This window comes from Sinohyriopsis cumingii, chromosome 16 (assembly GCF_028554795.1).
Source record: "Sinohyriopsis cumingii isolate HCF-2022 chromosome 16, ASM2855479v2, whole genome shotgun sequence".
NCBI lineage: Eukaryota > Metazoa > Mollusca > Bivalvia > Unionida > Unionidae > Sinohyriopsis > Sinohyriopsis cumingii.
Window position 1 is genome coordinate 53319092 of NC_142976.1, and position 14963 is coordinate 53334054.

The 14963-nt window shown below is 35.7% G+C and overlaps 1 protein-coding gene across 1 annotated transcript in view; it reads right to left on the reverse strand.

Annotated features, from left to right (window-relative positions):
• LOC149780423 (exosome complex component RRP4-like) overlaps positions 1–14963 on the reverse strand; it is a 36392-nt gene that overhangs the window by 2868 nt on the left and 18561 nt on the right. Inside the window, exons 6-7 of the mRNA XM_089937349.1 lie at positions 11803–11979; positions 690–818 (exon numbers count right to left, since the gene is read on the reverse strand). Of these exons, the coding sequence (XP_089793475.1) occupies positions 690–818; positions 11803–11979 (306 nt within the window). The remainder of the gene's footprint in view (positions 1–689; positions 819–11802; positions 11980–14963) is intronic.

Here is a 14963-nt window from a genome sequence, read left to right on the forward strand (position 1 = left end):
TAGGACCGCTCCGGTGGCCTAGTGGTTAGAGCATCCGCCTCGGAAGCGGGAGGTTGTGGGTTCAATCCCCGGCCAAGTCGTACCAATAAACTTATAAAAATGGTACTAACAGCTGCCTCGCTTAGCATTCAGCATTAAGAGGTTAGTGTTAGGACTGGTCGGCCTGGTGTCAGGATAATGTGACTGGGTGGGACATCATTCTACATGTCTGCGGCATGATGCCCCAGTGCTAGACATCACTATAAACTGCCACATTGCAGACATCGTTGCGATATGACTGAAAAATTGTTAAAGCTACGTTAAAAATCCAAATCACAACATTACATATATATATAGGAAATGCTTGTATCAAATAATCTCTAGATGAATTTACAAATAACTTTTGGGAAACTTCATCTTTATTGAGAATGCTTGTGTCAAACAAAAACATCTCAATAAACTTACAATTTTCAGGAAGCTTGATAGATATAGAGCATGTTTACGTGAAATAACCCCACCTTTATGAACTTACCGAAAACTTTTGTGAAGCTTCAGAGGCATAGAGTATGTTTACGTGAAATAACCCAGCCTTGTTGAACTTACCGAAAACGTTTGTGAAGCTTCATAGATATAGAGCATGTTTGCATGAAATAACCCCGCCTTGATGAACTTACCGAAAACTTTTGTGAACCCCGCCTTGATGAACTTACCGAAAACTTTTGTGAAGCTTCATACGTATAGAGAATGCTTGTGTCAAACAACAACATTCTGTGGTGTGCAAGGGCTAAGACACAGTTTCTAAGTCTGGCTATAGCTTCTCTGTCAGCAATTGTCACAGGCTGAAATGAAACACACATCCTTAATAATGAACAAGTGCTTGATAATCACAATCAACATGAGGCACCAAGAAATAAGTTACTTATGCATAGTAATACCTGACTAGATAAACCTGTTACTGTAAGTACACTTACTTTTAAATTGTTTATACATGCATGATTTGAATAACATTTTACAAATATAAGATTTGGGATGTTAAGTTAGGATTGAGGTAAATTTAAGCACTCATATGAACAAACATGATCAAATTTTCATTGGAATGACAGTTTTTTTAAAAATTGTTAGCTACTATTGTTTTTTTACAAAAACTGGAGTTAGCATACTCTTCTTCAGCAGGGGATTAAATTACAGTTATAAATAAAGGCTGTATGGATTAAAATACAGTTATAAATAAAGGCTGTATGGATTAAAATACAGTTATAAATAAAGGCTGTATGGATTAAAATACAGTTATAAATAAAGGCTGTATGGATTAAATTACAGTTATAAATAAAGGCTGTATGGATTAAAAGAGTCTGGATATCTGACAGCAGGGAAATACAATTCAGTCTGGATATCAGACAGCAAGGACTAAAATATCAGGTACCAGGGATTAAAATACAGTCCCAATATCAGGTACCAGGTATTAAAATACAGTCCCAATATCAGGTACCAGGTATTAAAATACAGTCCCAATATCAGGTACCAGGTATTAAAATAGTTCTAACACCTGCGTGAGTTTGTGTGATTTGGATTTAAACACAGATTTAACAATTTTTCACTTATATTGTTAAGATATTTGCAGTGTGGCAGTTTACAGTGATGTCTAGTACTGAGGCATCATGCTCAGGCCGACCTGTCCTAACACTAACCTCTTAATGCTGAGAGCATAGCAAGGCAGCGGCTAGTATCATTCTTATTAGTTTTTGGTATGACTTGATCGGAATTCGAACCAGCGACCTTCTGCATCAAAGGTGGATGCTCTAACCACTTAGGTACCAGAACAGTAGTCCTTATATCAGGCAGCAGGGGATTAAAATACAGTCTTAATGTCATGCAGCAGGAGATTAAAATAATCCTAATACTAGGCTGCAGGGATTAAAATAGTCCTAATACTAGGCTACATGGATTAAAATAGTCCTAATACTAGGCTACATGGATTAAAATAGTCCTAATACTAGGCTACATGGATTAAAATAGTCCTAACACTAGGCTACATGGATTAAAATAGTCCTAACACTAGGCTACATGGATTAAAATAGTCCTAACACTAGGCTGCAGGGATTAAAATAGTCCTAATACTAGGCTACATGGATTAAAATAGTCCTAATACTAGGCTACATGGATTAAAATAGTCCTAATACTAGGCTACATGGATTAAAATAGTCCTAACACTAGGCTACATGGATTAAAATAGTCCTAATACTAGGCTACAGGGATTAAAATAGTCCTAACACTAGGCTACATGGATTAAAATGGTCCTAACACTAGGCTACAGGGATTAAAATAGTCCTAATACTAGGCTGCAGGATTAAAATAGTCCTAACACTAGGCTACATGGATTAAAATAGTCCTAATACTAGGCTACATGGATTAAAATAGTCCTAATACTAGGCTACAGGGATTAAAATAGTCCTAATACTAGGCTGCAGGGATTAAAATAGTCCTAACACTAGGCTACATGGATTAAAATAGTCCTAATACTAGGCTACAGGGATTAAAATAGTCCTAACACTAGGCTACATGGATTAAAATGGTCCTAATACTAGGCTACAGGGATTAAAATAGTCCTAATACTAGGCTACAGGGATTAAAATAGTCCTAATACTAGGCTACAGGGATTAAAATAGTCCTAACACTAGGCTACAGGGATTAAAATAGTCCTAACACTAGGCTACAGGGATTAAAATAGTCCTAACACTAGGCTACAGGGATTAAAATAGTCTTAATACTAGGCTGCAGGGATTAAAATAGTCCTAATACTAGGCTGCAGGGGATTAAAATGGTCCTAATACTAGGCTGCAGGGATTAAAATAGTCCTAATACTAGGCTGCAGGGGATTAAAATGGTCCTAATACTAGGCTACAGGGGATTAAAATAGTCCTAATACTAGGCTACAGGGATTAAAATAGTCCTAACACTAGGCTACAGGGATTAAAATAGTCCTAACACTAGGCTACAGGGATTAAAATAGTCCTAACACTAGGCTACAGGGATTAAAATAGTCCTAATACTAGGCTGCAGGGATTAAAATAGTCCTAATACTAGGCTGCAGGGGATTAAAATAGTACTAACACTAGGCTACAGGGATTAAAATAGTCCTAATACTAGGCTGCAGGGATTAAAATAGTCCTAATACTAGGCTGCAGGGGATTAAAATGGTCCTAATACTAGGCTGCAGGGATTAAAATAGTCCTAATACTAGGCTGCAGGGGATTAAAATGGTCCTAATACTAGGCTGCAGGGGATTAAAATGGTCCTAATACTAGGCTACAGGGATTAAAATAGTCCTAACACTAGGCTACAGGGATTAAAATAGTCCTAACACTAGGCTACAGGGATTAAAATAGTTCTAATACTAGGCTACAGGGGATTAAAATAGTCCTAACACTAGGCTACATGGATTAAAATAGTCCTAATACTAGGCTGCAGGGGATTAAAATAGTCCTAACACTAGGCTACATGGATTAAAATAGTCCTAATACTAGGCTGCAGGGGATTAAAATGGTCCTAATACTAGGCTGCAGGGGATTAAAATGGTCCTAATACTAGGCTGCAGGGGATTAAAATAGTCCTAACACTAGGCTACATGGATTAAAATAGTCCTAATACTAGGCTGCAGGGGATTAAAATGGTCCTAATACTAGGCTGCAGGGGATTAAAATAGTCCTAACACTAGGCTACAGGGATTAAAATAGTCCTAATACTAGGCTGCAGGGGATTAAAATGGTCCTAATACTAGGCTGCAGGGGATTAAAATAGTCCTAACACTAGGCTACATGGATTAAAATAGTCCTAATACTAGGCTGCAGGGGATTAAAATGGTCCTAATACTAGGCTGCAGGGGATTAAAATGGTCCTAATACTAGGCTGCAGGGGATTGAAATGGTCCTAATACTAGGCTGCAGGGGATTAAAATAGTCCTAACACTAGGCTGCAGGGATTAAAATAGTCCTAATACTAGGCTGCAGGGGATTAAAATGGTCCTAATACTAGGCTGCAGGGGATTAAAATAGTCCTAATACTAGGCTACAGGGATTAAAATAGTCCTAATACTAGGCTGCAGGGGATTAAAATAGTCCTAACACTAGGCTGCAGGGATTAAAATAGTCCTAATACTAGGCTGCAGGGGATTAAAGTGGTCCTAATACTAGGCTGCAGGGGATTAAAATAGTCCTAATACTAGGCTACAGGGATTAAAATAGTCCTAATACTAGGCTACAGGGATTAAAATAGTCCCAATACTAGGCTGCAGGGGATTAAAATAGTCCTAACACTAGGCTACATGGATTAAAATAGTCCTAATACTAGGCTGCAGGTGATTAAAATGATCCTAATACTAGGCTGCAGGGGATTAAAATGGTCCTAATACTTGACTGCAGGGGATTAAAATAGTCCTAACACTAGGCTACATGGATTAAAATAGTCCTAATACTAGGCTGCAGGGGATTAAAATGGTCCTAATACTAGGCTGCAGGGGATTAAAATAGTCCTAACACTAGGCTGCAGGGATTAAAATAGTCCTAATACTAGGCTGCAGGGGATTAAAATGGTCCTAATACTAGGCTGCAGGGGATTAAAATGGTCCTAATACTAGGCTGCAGGGATTAAAATAGTCCTAATACTAGGCTGCAGGGGATTAAAATGGTCCTAATACTAGGCTGCAGGGGATTAAAATGGTCCTAATGCAAGGCTGCAGGGGATTAAAATACAGTCCTAATATCAGGCACCATGGATTGTATCAGGGGATTAAAATACATTTCTAATATCTTAAATTCTCCTCATAAAAGACTTTCTTAATAGGTGAGAATTTTTAAGAATTTAAAATAAAAAAATATGCATCAGTTAAATTTTGAAACTTAAAAGTGATTTTATGTCCTTTCCACTTTGGGGCTGTTCCAGTAAAACATATATCCCCCCCCCCAGGGACAGCAATTCAAAAAAACTTCTGTAGGAGGTTGTGTTTCGAACTATTTTGATTCTGACAGTGGAAGGTTGATTAGGAAAATCACTTCTGTTGTGGGTTGTGCTAACAAAATGAGATATCGCTGGTGGGGTTGTCAGAAAGAAGAAAAAAAATATATTTAAAATCACATCTACCCCCCTCCCTTGCGGTCTAACATGAATAAAACATTGGGTCAGAAAATGATGCCAGTACACGTGAGTGCACGTAATTTGTACGAATTCACGTACTTTTAAAGTAGTGATACGCGTTCGGCAAATTACGTTAACGCCGCGGATATAAAAAATGTGCTTTGCGCAGTATGCAATTTTTATTAAACTTTTAACTTTAACTTTAAAAGTGCATTTCACGATGTAATTTCGCGCTGCAGCAGCTGTCTCACAGCGCTTGATGCGACATCCAGATATCTGGATACTTCGGTTCGACATGACTGGCTGTTAAACTAAATTTGATTCGTTCATTGACCCTGGAACAGGTATTTTATGGAGTTTTACCCTTACTTTCATCATGGAAGTTTTACAAATGCGTGTTTCCAATAAGGACCACACAGGAAACCAAAATGGTTGAATCACAACACTGTTTGTCTTCAGACGACGTTTTCAGTCGGCAAATACTGGCTGGTGATAGCTATGATGACAATAAATTTGATGTATATCGGTCTGTTGGACATTGGAAAAATGTCACTGGAAATACCAGTCTGTGATTTTGAGCCCAAAATTGATGTTGAGTGCGAGTCCGATGTACGTGTTGGATGGAAAATATGCCGGTTATATTTATTAAATATACCCATGTCTAAACAAACAGACTATGGGAATGTTTGACTTTAAACCCTAAAACAGCATTATGGAAGAGAAAAATCTGGCATAAGAGGCATCAAAACACTGATTCAAGGAAGTGAATCTTTGGCAGGGTTCATGTTAGTGAAAACTGACAGAGGTCTCGGAAACGCTTATAATCATGCGTATTTGGACGCCAATTTTTTTTATTTAGGTGGGCGGTAAAATTCAAAGACTTGCCAGTCCTGCTTCAGTCACCTGCATAGTGGGAAAATGTGTTGATCAGTTAGCTGTGATGATATTTACAATGACAGAATTTAGTGGTTAAAAGCCCCCCCCAACGGTGTCACCATTATAAGAGTACATCAAAAGAACATGCTGCAATAGCTAAGCAACGAGATCAAAGGCTTTGACTGGCAGCTGGGTGGGAAAATCTACTGATATTTACAGTGCTTGAATTCAGAGGCAGAAATACCCGGAGATGTACATGTGGTCATTTATAACAGTACATCAACAACTTTAGCTTTCATTCTTGTGTTCATTTCTGAGTGTAACGGAATAAGCAGTGCACGTGACCTCGGAATCATGACATGTTGAGACATAGACTTGAATGAGTATTTTGGGGTTCAACGGCAAACTGATGAAGATTGTGAGATTCAGGAGAGGGCTAAAGTTGCTAGAACTGATAGTTTGAAAGGGACATTAGCCAAGTGTAAGAAAGTGTGTGATGCCTAGCTTAGTGCTTTGAATAAGACCTTCCTTAGATCGAAAAAAATTCAGACTCACTCTGATGGACAAGCAAGAGCTATGTTCAGTGTTATAAAGAATGTAGAGATTAAGCTCTATGGCAACCAATAGTTCTTATAATTGGCATAGTTTTCTGAGAGAGGACTGCAACTTTTCCTGATGGGACTTATATTTTTACCAAAATGGGAGCCATGGACTCTTAATTTTAAAATCCTAACGAGACCTCTGGTTCAAAACTTTTCTTTTTGAGACAGAGATATCCAAGAGAGAATACCCATGGAGCCATACATGTGAGATGTTGAAAATTGCACAACCATAAAGAACAGTAACTTGTTCAAGCTAGTTATGCATCTGCTGTCATTTGTACACCGAGAAGGAGGATCACATTAAATTCAGAAACAATTAACAGATTAATGCTCATAGGGAACATCAGAGAATCCCCATACAACATAATTAAGTGTGTGTAGATCTCAAGTTGGCAGAACCACTGAGCAACAAAAAGAATAAAAAGACAAACTTTTGTATCATGCTGATGTATGACGAAACGATGTACATCATATACATGATCTCTATGTGCAAAAATTAAATGACATTAAACATAAGAGACTGACTGATCTGTGTAAACTCAAAGCAAGATGGATAAAATTTGTCCTGTTTGTGTTCGGTTCTTCCTATGTATATTTTGATCATGGTGGTATTTTCTGCAGACCTTTTGGCACTTAGTTCGAAGCCATCATTTGGTATTTGTATTGCAAAATGGATAACTAAAAAAGTATATTATCTAGTACAATACATTTTTAAGCAGTATCATTAGCTGATGATGAAATTGATGAAAAAATACTTGATGTCATTCTGATATATGGATTCTTTACTACACTACTAATCTGTTCATCCTGATTCTTTTTTTTTAACATCTTTAGTCTTACTGGTACCAGTGCTTTAATTAAAATTTTAACTTCTATTTTCTTACAATCTAAATATTTGTAATGATGTGTTATTGTCAAAAGGTAAAATGTGCTTAGTGCTGTAAGATCAAAAACTATTAATTTCAGAGGACTACAGTAAAAAGTGGACAGAAAATATTGCCATATTACAGTGTTGTTAGAAACAACAGAATAGTTGTACAAGATGTATTTTGCACAAAGTTGTAGAACTAGCGCTCGTATTGTCACCACATATTCTACTTAAATAATTATATCATTATTTCTGTATATTCCTATCAGTATTTTCCCAGTGGTAGTAATTTTCTGATCTGATGTTGTTCATTTTCTTGTGCAATTTTTGCACATCAAGAATTCACACCGTATCATTAAAAAACAATGTAATTTGCACCAAATTGAGTTGTTTGAGAAGAAATTAATTTTTTTAACCCCAAAATCACTGAAGCTACGAGTTATTGCATTAAAGTCTCACATTAAATAACATTTGAAGTAGCCACAGTAGTAGTTTAGGATTCAACTGTACCAATTTCACCTTTGGTATATCCAAATCTTGAATGTGATGCATGAACATGGCTAAAAAAAAAACACATCAATTTTAGAACCTGTTCATTGACTATGAATCAAGTATCCAAGTCCAACTAAATTGCTAGAAATGTTTGAATTCTTTTGACAACATCATAATTAGCTGTCAAATATGGAGTAAGCCTATAGTCTTTATGCCATCCCTACCAAGACCCCACCACAACCACATGACCATGCCCAATGACATCACAGTAATAATCACTATACAACTAGAGATGACATCTCTTCGAGAATTTTGATTTCAGTAGAGCTATAACAGAGTGGAACAGTAAGAAAGAGTGACAGATATTTAAGTGTTAGGGAGATATTTAACAATGGCTATTCCCACCATCACCACTTCCTCATTGGAGATCACACACACACAAAACTTAGTACATCCTGAAATCCTGGCAGCATCCCTGCAGAGGAGATAACTTGATTATTCAATTTTATTGGTCTCTGGTTATCCCATGGTATTTCTGTTACTTGAACATTATCTTACAGTGTGTCCATTCAGCATGGTTGAATAAGGCTTACAACCATTGAGAGTTGTTCAAGGACTCAAATTACTACAGATGTGAAAGAACGAGAACCATACTATAAATCAGTGAAGATAAAATAGAGTATATATGTGTTTGACTGTCCCTGATTGGTTGATAATGAAAGTAAGATTTTAGAAAAAACAATCTTTTGAGAGCTTGTCCTACTTGTAACTGAAAAAAGTGAGGGACATTGTTTTATTAACATAATTTCCATCCCTTTACAGATCCGATTTTGGACGACTCATTATTGAAATCAACAGCTGACTCTTTGGTGCAGTATTGAAAGCACACATTTCAAATTTGTTAAGATCCAGAAAATGGTGTAGTTGTTATGTTTTTTTTTCTTCACAAAAGCTGTCGTCATAGATGTGTCTATACTGATATAAATTTGATCATGAGCACTCAAAATTTTAAGTTACTGAATTTTAATATTGTGGTGTCTGCACAAATTTACAGTGGGAACTGAATTAGTGCAGAGTCCTGAATTCTTTGAGTTTTGTGCAGAACTATGGAATCCAAGCAGAACACATCCAGAAATGAAGAGGTTTTCAATCTTGGATTTAGTCTCACCATTGTGTTTCACACTGATATGCATATTCACAGAACATCTGTATAGTAGTAGGAAAAGTAAGTGAGAAATTTAGATACATATCATAAACAAGACAAACAGTATGTGGGGGGAGAAGATCATAAGAACAGGCTGGAATGGAGAAGTATAATAAAAACAATAATGAGTAGAAGTGTGCCTCCTTTTTTATGTGTGCAGTATTATTTTCTTAGCTTCAGTAAGAAATTTCATCAAAAGGAAGACAATAAAGGGTGTACAGTTAACTAAACCAATATGAATTTAGCTACTTAAAAGCTGTATCAAACTGATTTTAACCTTCTGGTCTGTTTCTGTCCATTCTGGTGACATGTACACTGAATCAGTATGGTTGGAAAAAATATTTGGCAAATTAAAAAAATTAAAAATCTTTTGGCAGATTATGATTATACCCTACTTCTGCCTGAGAGATGTGAATAATTTTATTTCTTGGTTTGTTGATTGTGGTTGTTGCTCAATTCAAATGCATCATTGAAAAACATTGATGCATTCTCATACTTTGTTACAAATATTTATTACAGATGCATATCATCAGATATTGGTGAATGTAGCTTGAATAAGTTATAACAGTTCTAGTTGGAACAATGAACATTGTTAAGAGAAAATTTAAGTGAGCTAAAATGTAAACGTTTCTGCAGTGTGTGATGCAGGATTGCTCAAGACTTTTCTATCTCATATGCTCACCATGAAAAATCCATTTGCACCAACTGATGATGACTTTTAGGTAACTGTCAGAAAGGCATAATTGATGATATTCTAAGGTCTACAAAAATTACTTGAGTCAAAAGTTATAAACTCATACAGCTGTGGCAAAAATGATTGACTAGTACCTTTGCTGCTGTTGCCACAGTTGATTAGTTGGTTGATTCAGTGTGGTTTGATGGTTTTTGGTGATTATTTTTACAATATATTAGGTGGAGGAAGAACCCGGAAAAACCACCAACCTAAATTAGTTGATCTGTGACACAAACTCACTCTGTGAGATGTTTAAGTGATGTAAAAGCAAGCACCTTAGTACACTTGGGCACATGGATCCTCTGTTGATTTGACATTTATCTCCAACAGCTGAAGTCATTTAGACATGAAATCTCAGGGTTTCAGTAGATCCTTACGGCCTTTAAACCATTTTCAGATGAAGAGAATCTATATATGGCAGCCAGTTTTACTGCTGAAGAAAATCCAAGTCTTTTTGAGACACCAAACGCCACTTATGTAGAACCATTGACCTTCCACAAGTAACTGGCAACATTCTCATTAGCACATTGGAGGCAAGTAATCATATGACAAGCATCTTGTACCACTGCCATGGAAGCTCCTCAGGCCATAGGTATAAGTATCATATGAAAGACTAGAAGTGGGAGATAGAACCTGTGACAACTGATTGAAAGTGCAGAATGTTACTGCTAGGCCATCAGTGATGATTATGATGCTGTTGACAATACAGTTAACTGCAATGACATTGATTTTATGAGTTCTCTGGGGAAAATGATTCCTTGACTTTCATCTATTTTTTTAAATCTACGATATAAAAATGTTTGACTTGCTATATTTTTTTAATAACTTTATATTAGTCTTGCAACAAGGCATAAAAATAAGACATCGGTAACTAAAAAAGATGTTCTTACAAGAAATGATATAGTATAAAAGTAGACAAATGATGCAACATCACTTCCACAGGCATCATTGGGTTTTTTCTGACAAATCAAATAAGTTTACACAAACATTTATTGGAAAAAATAATAACAACTCATAGAATCTGACCACACATTTAAAGCAATACAAAATTTAACTATTATTCTAATCAAAAGCAGCATGCCTGAGAACAAAGAAAAATAGCAAGACATATTTATCACTTTAGGAAACACAGAGTTTAGTAAGGATGCAAATTCATGATTTCTGTATTAGAATGGAAATATCTACGATAAAATCTGTATTCATGGATGTTAAATTAGTAGGTATTAAGGGACTGATCAATGACATCTACAAATAATAAGCCACCATGAAAATCTGTGATTTCACAGTATCAGAGACATACTTGGCTGACAGACAAACAAACAAAAGGACAAAAGACTGATTATAATGAATGAATACAAATAAAAATATGCAGTAGAATATATGATGTATATGAATTCAGTAGATTACCTCCAGCCAGCTGTCATTTAAATCGCTTCTGTCCCCAACCCAATATTAAAATCGCTTCTACCACCCACTAACCCATAGCCAGAAATTATGTTAAAAAATTATACATCTGTAGGGGGCAGTGTTTCTTGATTAAAACACATCTGACAGTGTATCATAATTTTTTTAAATTGCTTCTGTTGTGGGTTGGTTGAATTTGAAAGTGCCTGCCCCCCAGGGGGTATATATTTTACTGGAACAGCCCTTGGCAAAATTACTGATACTGTCTGAATATTTTAGACTTATGTGAAATCTCAATTTGAGGAAAAAACTGAAACTGAGTGAAATCAGAGAGTACTGACTGAAGTCTTTTTAACTGTTTATAATTCACAGATGTCATGAGATGGTTCTCAAACCTTTATTTGATGTATAATGGAATAATAAAAACTTTGTAGATAACATTCTCCTGTGTGAAATATGGAATGGCTTATGTATTAATATAAAATGTTTTACAAACTATGAACCAGTCTCTAACCTGCAGATCAGTTTCATAGCCTCCAGTCTTCTCTGTTTTCTCCATGGCTGTTGGATAGATCCACACGAAGCCATTGTTCCCAAGAATGATGGAAACCCCACAGGGTAAATTATGAAAGTGTGTCTTGCGTCTCTTGATGAGAGACGGTGAGACTTGAACCAGAGTACCCTGACCAAGCTGTTAAAAAAAATTAGAAATTATTTCAAATGCATTACAAGTCATTCTCTGTTTTTGAATTTAACTTCATAGCTGATTGGCTTTTCACCTGTTTGGTTTCATTATTAAAGATTCTTTGATTTTCTGTTAGAAGTATTTGTGCAAAATCAGCAATCCTCTATACAATATTGAGATCAATGTATTAATAAATGAGGTATTTGTGCAAAATCAGCAATCCTCTATACAATATTGAGATCAATGTATTAATAAATGAGGTATTTTTGCAAAATCAGCAATCTTCTATACAATATTGAGATCAATGTATTAATAAAGAAATGAGGTATTTTTGCAAAATCATTAATCTTCTATACAATATTGAGATCAATGTATTAATAAAGAAATGAGGTATTTTTGCAAAATCAGCAATCTTCTATACAATATTGAGATCAAATAAAGAAATGAAAAGTATCCTCTCAAGCTGATGCTTGATTGATTAATGAATGAGAGAAGGATAAAAAAAATTGGAAAATATGTAAAACAAAACTAGATTTGTGTCTGCATCTTCCCACTTCATACCAAAAACATCTAACACCCAATATCTGAAAAATTGCTAAATTGGCACGAAAATATAATTATATCATATGCATACAAATTTCTTCCTCATGTTAACAAGGTTGTGTAAGAACAAATACCCAAGTCTAAGGATTTGAAATTCAAGTACAAAAATTAAATTGCTCAATTTAACCCTTTACCTCATGCAAGCGCTTTTGGACACCTCTACTCCATTCGCATGCAAGCGCCTTTTGACATCTCTACTCCATTCGTATACAAGCGCCTTTTGACGTCTGCTGTAAACATCAGCCATTTTAAGCCGGTTTTCGTAGTGCAACCTTTGGGGAAAGCCCCCTATTAAATACTACATTCATTTCTATGAATAACAATTATGTCAGATCACATGGTCACTGTTTATGCTCTGGTCGATATCTGCTATTTAAAGTAACTTTTTCGTAATCTCCACTCTCCAAAATAGAGGTCACAGATTTCATTCAGTACTTAAGAAGTTTTCACGATTAGAATCACAACTATGAAAACTTCAATGACTTAGGTAAAGGCTCTGATATTGATGTAGGTAGCAATTAGTTTTTATAAATTATCAAATTCAGATGACTTAGTAATGTAGACACAGACAAAAACTTGTAATTTCAAGTATGAGAAATTTCATCTACGGTTGGTCACGCGGTCTCACTGACTTGATGGTGAATGAGTTTTCTCAAGATTTTAAAGCACATAAAAATTCTTCCGTGAAAAATAATTACACAGCTATAACAATTGGACTTGACTCTTACATTTTTCCACACATAATAGATGTGTACCAAAAATGTAAAATGGTTAAAATTGCTGTTAAACGTAACATACACTACGTTGCTTAACATTTAACAGGCAGGCCTATGCGTATGGAGTCGAATAGGTAACAGGTGTTCTATGTATAGCATGCTGCACTTTGTAACTATGCTCTGTGAGGTAAAGGGTTAAATTGTATGTAACATTATCAAACCCGCCAATTTGAAAAATTAAAACTTTTAAATAATAAAATAAAATTCATTTGACATATAAAAAAAAACTACAATATTTGACACTGCAAACATTGCCACTTAAAAACTATATGTATAAATAGCTGTGATGCAAACCCAAAATTTAGCTGATTCTTTCTTAACATTTTAAATCATAATTAGATTTTTTTAGTACCACTGGAATCTTTAGTTTCCACACATATTAAATGAATGATGTGAAAATCAAAGACTTTGTTAGAAACGCCAAATCAGTTAAATCTGTCACGAAATGCATTTGACTTCATGATGGGATAAAAAAATTATCTGGCAAAGGTTTGAATCTGCAATCATAAATTCTAAATTAGAAAACATTTATATTTGGAACTGCATTGTTTTAAACTTTTATTACATGAGGATTTTAAAGTGGCTCCTTAATGATGACTACACAGTGGTTCTTCAGTGATGATTTGACAGTGGTTTCTTGCTGATGACTGTACAGCAGGCATGTGCAACTTACAGCCTGTGGGCTGCATCCTTATTTTATTCCTTTACTTTTACATAATACAATGTACATTTAAAAACTGCTATCCTACCCACACCCTAAACCTGCCTGCTGTACAGCAGTTCCTCTATGATGATATCACAGTGGTTCCATTATGACATGGTTCCTCTTTGATGATAGTACAGTAGTTCCTCTGTGACATGGTACCTCTATGATGCTAGTACAGTGGTTCCACTATGACATGGTTTCTCTATGATGATAGTACAGTAGTTCCTCTGCGACATGGTACCTCTATGATGCTAGTACAGTGGTTCCACTATGACATGGTACCTCTATGATGATAGTACAGTGGTTCCTCTATGACATGGTACCTCTATGATGATAGTACAGTGGTTCCACTATGACATGGTACCTCTATGATGATAGTACAGTGGTTCCTCTATGACATGGTACTTCTATGATGATAGTACAGTGTTTCCTCTATGACATGGTACCCCTATGATGATAGTACAGTGGTTCCTCTATTATGTAGTTCCTCTATAATGAGAGTACAGTGGTTCCTCTATGATGATAGTACAGTGTTTCCTCTATCACATGGTACCTCTATGATGATAGTACAGTGGTTCCTCTATTATGTGGTTCCTCTATAATGAGAGTACAGTGGTTCCTCTATGATGATAGTATAGTGGTTTTTCAACGTAAAGCATCACAGTATAGCCTCTATGTGGTTCCTCTATGACAATAATACAGTGGTTCCTCTATGATGATAGTACAGTGGTTCCTCTATGAGGTTCCTCTATGATGATAGTACAGTGGTTCCTCTATGTGGTTCCTCTATGATGACAGTACAGTGGTTCTTCAACGTAAAGCCTGGTCATGAAGCCATTATACTGTTTAATTTTGTTCTATTATTGATACACAATTCATTTCAATATGACTTTAGTTCCAGGTTA